Consider the following 8,397-nt stretch of genomic DNA (forward strand, 5'->3'; position numbering starts at 1 on the left):
AAAAAAAAAAAAAAAAAAAAAAGTTAGCAGGGCCTGTCGGGGGTTCTGGAGCAGAGGAGCAAGTAGGTGAAAGCAGGAGATGGAGGATCTGTGGGTCTGGTGGGGAGCTTGGAGGGGAGGAGGTACAGGTAAGGCCTGGAGGTGGCAGAAATGGTCCCCAGAGGTGTTCTGGACACCAGGGCTAGAGGATGATCACACGCAGTCTCTGTCTTCTACACGGGGTCCCCATGAGCCTCCCCAACCTGCTCCGAAGAAAATAAATACTCCACACCATCCACTGTTGTGTGGCTCGTTAGTCTGTTGTTTTGTTCACTGGCTGTGTCTAGAAAGGTGCCTATGTCTAGAAAGGTATGAGACCCCAAGAATATCTGTTGATTGTTGAATGAAAGAAGGCAGGAGCAAATGTTCTCAAAGTGTTCCCTGAGTCGGGGGGAGGCACAGGGGATTACCACCACGCCCACGCAGAACAGGCTGCTGTGCTGATTAAACAAGATAATGCATAGGAAAGTCTTGGCAGTTTAATAAACTCAGGTTCAAAATCTGGTAAGAGAGAAGTTGGGCTGGGGGTGGGGTGCTATGGGAGGATTCTGGAATGGAGTCACTTGAGGGGGGCCACGGGGACAGCCCCAAAGGAAACCTCGAGGGGTCTTCCAGGAGCCCCGGTGACACCCGCCTGACCGACACCCCTGCCCCACCTGGCGGCGGGCAGGAATTTGCCCTGGTGACCTCCCCAGGCGCGCTCCTGTCACCATGGTGACCAATCGCAGAAACAAGCAGCCTGATTGTCCCTGCTCAGCGGGGCAGGTGAAACCCTGGCCACGTGACCGATACTGAGCCAGGTGCGGTTAAGGGACACCCGCCACCTCCCTGTCTTAACCCATTCAACGCCGCCGCCACCAGGGTGCAGTGTTCCTGCGGCCGCAGGCCACACCCCCTTGGCTCTCAGTCCCCAGCCAGAAGGGCGGTGACGAAACACTCGGAGCACTGCACGAGGAGTCACACAGCCGGGGAAGGTCTTCGGGTTGCGCCACATGGCGGCTGCATGATTGGAGCTGGGTGACTTCACCTCCCAAGTCTCCATTTTCTCAGCAGTAAAATAAGGATGCTAACACCTTCCCAGGTTGGACGGCTGGGAACAGAGATGCGGAAGTGGAGAGTCGATCACCGAGGTCGAGGGTCCTCATTCTGCGGCCCGTTTCTCCCCCTGCATCAACCTCAGCATATCAGGGGCTTGACACCCCCTAAGAAGGAGACCCTCACCAACCACCAGTGAGATGGGAGGGGTGGACGGCCCTAAGGTTTATCCCTGCCCAACACCCCATCACCAGAGTCCTTCCAAGGTAACAACAACCCCTCTCCTGGTCCCACTGCTTATTCTGGAGTGTTCAAGTGAAAACCTCAAGCCAACTGGTTTTTCTGCTTGCCAGCCAGCCAGGTCCTGACCGGCCACGTGACACAGCTGGGGCCCAGGACTCAGAAACGTCTCAAGACTGCTTCTGCCCCTAGACCCAGGACTCTGGCTGGGGGCAGATGGTCAAGGGTTGTGGGCCAGGATCAGGTTACCCAGTTAGACAGTAGGCTGGGGTGGGGATGGGGGCCCACCTGAAACCACCTTTGAAATGCTACTCTTCTGAATCACCACCATGACATCAACCCCCTTCCCCTTTATCCACCAGTTCTAGAAGAACTTCCTACCTGATCTCCTTCAAGGACTCCTCCCAGGCCTTGGACCAACCCCCCTCCAGGGCTCAGATGTTCTCATCATGCCCTTATTGACTATGCTGGCAACAAATCATCACACCACCTGGTGTGTTTAGAGTCCCCAGCAACCTCAAAGCCCTCCTCAGATTAGAACAAAACACCTGCCCATCACCAGGCTGGCTCAAGATGGGGGCCACTTCATTAGGCAAGGCATTTATGAGGCCGTGGAGTTAGGATGCATCCTACTGTACTGACTCCATCAGGCTTGTCCTAAGGAGGAGGGGGAGAAGCCAGTGGATCCCTGGCTAGCCCAGGTGCCATGTCCTGGAGGGGGCACTGACCCAGCTCCCAGCTGAACCTACACCTAAGCCTAGCTAGTGCTTGAATCTCTCCATAATCATTCAGTAAAATTACTATAGCACTTTGCGCCAGATGAACAAAACATGACCCAGGTCCTTCAGGAGCCCCCAGCCTATGGTGGACACGTAGGAGTCCAGACTCTGACAAATGTTTTGAGAACATGTGGTGGAAGAGATTAGTTTCAACTGGGAAAAGCTGGGAAGGCTTGAGGAAGAGGTGGCAGTTATCCTGGACCTTAAAAGACATGGAGGACTTAGGCAACTGGCTATCTGGAAAGTGGACACAGCATCCCAGTGGGAAGTGGTGTGGGAAAGGACCTGAAGGGAGGTGTGCAGTATAGTCCTTGGGGGTGCCTGGCACTGCGCAGCTTGTGGGATCTTAGTTCCCCGACCAGGGATTGAACTCGGGCCCTCAGCAGTGAGAGGAAGGAGTCCTAACCACTGGACCACCAGGAAATTCCCCCTGACCGTTTCTGAGCAGAAGAATGCTGTAGAAAGAGCAGCTACTCTTGCAACTGCTGAAGGCTGGACTGCTGTGGAAGCCAGCTGAGACCTGAGACAATGTCGCCACTGCCACCACTACCCCAGACTGGTCAGAGAAGATGGCAGCCAGTCAGTGGTCCAAAAGGAGGTGACTTCCCTGCACGATGTGCTGAGGGGGGTGGGAAATAAAGGTCTTATTTATTTCTCTGCTGGTAAATGGGGGGCGGGGGTGAGCAGATCTGAACCATTTCAGCTCAGTGCAGCAAATGCCCCCTTTAGTACAAAAACCTGGCCTCCCACCTTGACTCGCAGACCAGAGGTTACGTTATACCGCTTGTAAAAGTTATTTGCCTCAGTTTCCTCATCAGTAAAGGGCCGGAGCGGGGGGGTCGAAGGGCTGGTTGGAAATGACCTCTAGAGTCTCTCCTAGCTCTTTCTAGAGTAGGCTTCAGGATTGGTAAGAGGTGCTCCGTCCAGCCTGCCTGGGCCCCCAGCTGTAGAGCACGGCGCCTCCAAGCTGACGCCTCGACGACGGGAGCCACTCATGGCGCCTCTCGCCTGCGACCGCCAGCGGCACAGAAAATACAGCATCCGGAGCAGGCCAGGTGTGGGGTCCGCAGCGGGCCCAGGCAGCGTCTCCTCGGCTTGGCCAGGATCCGCCCCGCGTTGAGAGTTCAAGCCCCAAACCCAGCACGTCACGAGCTGCGGGAACGTGATTCCCGAAACTCAGGCTCCGACTCCCCGCAAGAATTCTGCGCGGGGAGGGGCCGGGCGGAGCTTAGCAGGACGGGGCCAGGGTATTGGTTGGCTCCGCCCAGGGCGTGGCCAGGTGCGGTGCTCTCGCCTGTGGGCGTGGCGCCCACAAGGTTTCGTAGTGACGCAAGGGGCGGAGCCGCGGGGGGGGGGGCAAGTTTTCCGGGATTACGTAAGGAAACGTGAGCGAAGGAGGGGCGCTCCGCGATAGGGGGCGGGGAGAAGGCGGAGCTCCAGTCGGAATTGGGCGGGGCTCCGAGCGAGGAGGAGCCGGGGGACACCACGAGGTGCGCGCCGGAAAGGAGATCCGGGAGATGCTCCGCTGGGCCCGCGCCTGGAGGCTCCCCCGTAGGGGCCTCGGCCCCTCCAGTCGCAGCTTCTCCAGAGTGCCTGTCGCACCCAGCAGCAGCCAAGGCGGCACCGAGCCGAGGTCAGTCAAGGGTGTCAGGTGCAAGTTCGTCCTTCGCCCCTCCCCCTCCAGTCCAACCCAGATGGTTCCACTTCCTCCGCTTGGGCCCGCCCTCTCCCAGGCCGCTTCGCCAGCCGGCTCAGACCCTTCCCCTACCCTTGCTCCTCCCGCCAGGCCGGTGCCGCTTTCCTACAGACTTCTGGACGGGGAGGCAACCCGCCCGCCCCTCGTCTTTCTGCATGGGCTCTTCGGCTGCAAAACCAACTTCAACTCCATCGCCAAGGCCCTGGCCCAGCAGACAGGCCGGAGGGTGAGCTTCCGGGGGAGGCGGGGACCCGAGGGAGGTGGGGCCTTGGTGGGCGGGGCCCTAGAGGAGGTCGAGGTGTGGCCAGCTTCTCTGTCCTCAACGCTGGGAGTGGCAGGTCCTTCTCAGCAGAAATGAAAGAAGAGATTGGGGGCTTCCCTGGTGGCGCAGTGGTTGGGAGGCCGCCTGACGATGCAGCGGACGCGGGTTCGTGCCCCGGTCCGGGAAGATCCCACATGCCGCGGAGCGGCTGGGCCCGTGAGCCATGGCCGCTGAGCCTGCGCGTCCGGAGCCTGCGCTTCGCAACGGGAGAGGCTACGACAGTGAGAGGCCCGCGTACCACAAAAAAAAAAAAAAAAAAAAAAAAAAAGAAGAGATTGACCTTCTAAGGCTGGAGGCCCCAGGGCAGACCCAGGCCCTAGATGAACCCCATTCATTCCCTCGTGCTTTCACCCATTCAGTCCTTCTACAGGTCTAAGTGCTGCACCCTAACCTAGGCTCTGCTGTCAGATGCCTAAGCACCAATACCCTACCCGCTAAGGGGGCCAGACCCTGCTTGTTCACCAGGGATGACACGGGACTTTCCATCTCGTACTTCAACCCGTCCTGCTGTGCCCCAGCTGTTGCCAATTCTTGGTGTCTGCTTTCTCTGGAGTTGCCACCCAGCTAGGCCATACCTCCAGAGACGTGGTCACACTCCTTGGGCCTTCTGGCACAGTGGCTCCAGGTTCATCATCTGGGCCTCCAAGGTCTGAGAACTGGGCTTTCTCACCTTTCGGGCCCTTATTCCCCTTCTGGATCTCCCCACCACCCCAGGCTCTCCACCCTGAATGTGGATGCCAGAGCTGCCCGCCTCGCCCACTCCCCAGGTGCTGACAGTGGATGCTCGGAACCATGGTGACAGCCCCCACAGCCCAGACATGAGCTACGAGGCCATGAGCCAGGATCTGCAGGACCTCCTGCCCCAGCTGGGCCTAGTGCCCTGCGTCCTCATTGGCCACAGCATGGGAGGCAGGACAGCCATGCTGCTGGCACTTCAGAGGGTGAGCCATCTCTATCCAGGGCTTCTTCCCATCCACTGTAGACCCTGAGTGCCCAGCAGGCAACCTGGAACTCCAGTGAGCCTTGGATGGCCAAGTTCAGGATCCAGGAACTAGGCCTGAGACCTGCTATGCCTGCCGTAAGGTCCCCAGTCTGATTCTCTCTCACAGCCAGAGCTGGTGGAGCGCTTGATTGCCGTGGACATCAGCCCAGTGGAGAGCCCGTCCAGCTTGAACTTTCCAAACTACGTGGAAGCCATGAGGGCCATAGACATCCCGGATGAGGCGTCCCTCTCTAGTGCCCGAAAACTGGTGGATGAGAAGCTCAGCTGTGTTATCCAGGTAATACACCCAAGCCCCTGTATGGTGTTGTGGGCAAAGGAAGAGTGGCGGCCCCAGGCCTCACAAGGAGTCCCTCCCACCTGCAACTGCTGGACCCCCGCAGAGCATAAGCATGCGGCAGTTCCTGCTCACCAACCTGGTGGAGGTGGATGGGTGCTTCATGTGGAGGGTGAACTTGGATGCCTTGGCCCAGCACTTGGACAAGATCTTGAACTTCCCACGACGACCAGAAACCTACTCTGGGCCAGCCCTCTTCCTCCTGGGTGGAAACTCTCAATTCGTGCTGTAAGCCAGGCTGGGTGGCGGGAGGGGCATACCTGACTTACCCAGCCCCCAGCCTGGGGAGGGCTGGGGTGTGGGCAGGGGGTGCCTGAAAACCCAGAAACACCACTGGGCAGGTGGACTCATGTGGCTCTCCATCCCTCCCCGCTTGGCCTCCACTTCTCTCCTTCTCTGTCCATCTTCCTACTTTCACCCCCTCTCGGTGGCCTTCTCTCCGGCGGACAGTCCCAGCCACCACCCTGAGATTAGACGGCTCTTCCCTCGGGCCCAGATGCAGACCGTGCCTAACGCTAGCCACTGGGTCCACAGCGACTGCCCGCAGGACTTCATGGCTGCAGTCCGAGACTTCCTGGCCTAAGAAAGGCCAGAAGGGGACACGAAACCCCAGGCTTCAAGGCCCTGCGGGCTGCTCCTTGTTACTGCACAGAAGGACTCAGGTGGGCACTGAGAGGGCACAAGGATGCGTCGGGGGTGTGTCAGACCTTAAACTTTAATGAATAAAGTTACTCCTCCCAAGGTCTTGGGCTGAGCTCTCTCACCGCCAATGTCCCCACCAACTCAGGGGGAATCTGACCCAGGGGGTCCTGGCAGTTCCAGGGTCCATGGGGGCTCTCAGAGCACCCCTGGACTCTCTCTGCAGCTGACTCTCGACCTGCTGCCTCACCAGCCGCTGCATGTCGTCCTGGGGGCAGGAGAGCGGGTTCAGGGGCCAGGCTTGTGCCCGTCTGGCCCTGCCCCCTGGGCCCGGCCGGCAGGTCCACCCTACCTCCCAGGCCTCCACCTCCTGCTTCAGTCTCAGCTTCTCCTCCAGAACTTCCAGCAGCTGGGCCTCCACAGCTCGCAACTTGGCTTTGAATATGTCCAGCTCAGCCTCCACTGCCCGCTTCCTGAGGGGGCAGAGAGAGCAGCCTGGGCGTCAGGGCCTGCAGATCTGATTCTGGGCCCTGGGGGTGGACAAGTATGGCCGCAGCCCCCGCCTTGTGACAGAGTGGGTATTTGTGTGGCTTTTCTTCCAGGAATGCCAGGACAGAGCCTGAGGGTGAGCCAGCCACCACCCTCCCATCCCCCACAAGCAGCTTCCTCTCACTTGGCAATGGCTTCATCCCGCTCCCGGAGGACCTGGTCCAGCGAGGGCTCTGTCTGGGTGTCCCCCAGCGCTCCAGCCACTTGGGATTCTGGGCTCTGTGGTAGGGTGACAGAGGAGGGAGTAGTGGTTTGCGGCTTGCCTGGATGAGGTGCCCCACTTGGCCCTTCCACCCTGGCCTTGGCCCTGAGGCTGATGTCAGGAGGGGAAGGGTCTGAGACGTTCTCTACCTGCCCCCCAGTGCCCTGGTCTCGTGGGCAAGGGACTGCATCATGCTGAGGGGTTAGTAGGTGTGGCCCCTTGCCACCTAAAGGAAAGCAGAAGGGGCAGGGTGTTTGGACCCCCCCCCCCCATACAAGGAGGAAAGGAATTCTCACCTGATCCCCAGGAAGGAGACAAGGTGGGTTCAGAAGGACACTTACCCCTCGAGGGCCCCAGACTGAGAAGGTGGCCTGGTGACTGGGACTCTTGTCAGCAGGGTGGGGCAGCCGCAGGACCTGGCCCTTTGCCCTCCCTTCCTGTCAAAGCACTCCCTGTCAAGCTCCGCCCCGCGTAGGCTGACCATGCCCCTGCCTCCACTCCTGGATCCTGGAACCCTCCAGCCAGACCCAGAGTTTCCTCACCCATTCCTTGCCCAGGCATGCATGCCCCTCACCTCAAGGGGGCGCTCTACTCACATCAGGAGATAAGAAAGGAGTGACAGCCGGATGATGCCAATGCTGAGAGACAGGTGCCCCAGTCCCCCATGCTGAAGAGTTGGCATCTTGGAAGCTTGAGTGGCATCACCACACATACAACCATAACCTTAGCTCAGCAGAAAACAGAAGGGCAAAAGTTTAACCGTTCCTGGCAAATGCCTCTTAACATCTTGAACAGTCCATCCCCCCTAGCAATATCCTCCAGTATTCCCACAATAGTGCTCATTATTCCTCCAGTATTCCCAACATTCTGATCCTGGAGTGTGGGTGGAGGTGCTGTGCTCTGAGGGGGGCAGGCAGGGGAAGTCTCAGAATCTCAGTATCCCACACCCCCCCTCGATGTGACCATTGAGAGCACAAGTGACCTCAAACGTGTAAGAGGGCCTCCCCATTGAGAGGCCTTTGCAGCAAGGTTCCATCTTGGGGATTAGACCCTCAACCCCACTCTATAAATAGTACATACTTCCTCCAAGACCCCCCAGGAAGCTCCCTGCAGACATGACTCCTGGTTGTCTGGGTCCCACTCAGCCAGGTGCACCTCTAACAGCCAGACGCCAGTTTCTTTGGTTGAACCCAGGTGAAAAGGTAGAATTGAGCTGTACCCCCCAAAACCCCTTTTGTGGAGGGGATTCATTCATTGTGTTTCTGGGGGCTGCTGTATGTCATGATCCAGACAGGACCTCTGCTCTCGGATCTCTGGGGCTAGCAGGGATGAAGCACAGATATAATCAGAAAAGGGTGTCAGGGAGTCCAGGGACAGTGGGAGCACAAAGGCCCCTCACATCCAGTCACGGGGGTTCCACAGGAGCTTGTCCAATAATGAATCCCGCAGGCCAGCAGGAGTCAGCCAGAAAGGTCTAACACTCATGCCAGGCATTTCTTTTAACTTTTTACTTTGAAGCAATTTCAGACTGCTCTTCAATGTCAAAAAAAAAAAAAATA

The 8,397-nt window shown here is 58.4% G+C and overlaps 1 protein-coding gene across 1 annotated transcript; it reads left to right on the forward strand.

The window, feature by feature from the left end:
- Window positions 1-3,589: 3,589 nt before the first annotated feature.
- On the forward strand, window positions 3,590-6,189 carry ABHD11 (abhydrolase domain containing 11). The gene is made up of 6 exons (XM_007468778.1): window positions 3,590-3,726; window positions 3,880-4,015; window positions 4,879-5,052; window positions 5,221-5,391; window positions 5,495-5,676; window positions 5,899-6,189. Exons 1-6 carry the CDS (start codon window positions 3,611-3,613, stop codon window positions 6,029-6,031), a joined length of 912 nt encoding a protein of 303 aa, XP_007468840.1. The 5' UTR covers window positions 3,590-3,610; the 3' UTR covers window positions 6,032-6,189.
- Window positions 6,190-8,397: the final 2,208 nt, after the last annotated feature.

This window comes from Lipotes vexillifer, unplaced genomic scaffold (genome assembly GCF_000442215.2).
Source record: "Lipotes vexillifer unplaced genomic scaffold, Lipotes_vexillifer_v1.1 scaffold12, whole genome shotgun sequence".
NCBI lineage: Eukaryota > Metazoa > Chordata > Mammalia > Artiodactyla > Lipotidae > Lipotes > Lipotes vexillifer.

Coding starts and splice junctions, on each gene's coding strand:
- ABHD11 (XM_007468778.1), top strand. CDS start 3,611: ATGCTCCGCTGGGCCCGCGCCTGGAGGCTCCCCCGTAGGGGCCTCGGC. Junction 3,727..3,879: donor CAAGGCGGCACCGAGCCGAG/GTCAGTCAAGGG, acceptor TCCTCCCGCCAG/GCCGGTGCCGCTTTCCTACA. Junction 5,053..5,220: donor TGCTGCTGGCACTTCAGAGG/GTGAGCCATCTC, acceptor TCTCTCTCACAG/CCAGAGCTGGTGGAGCGCTT.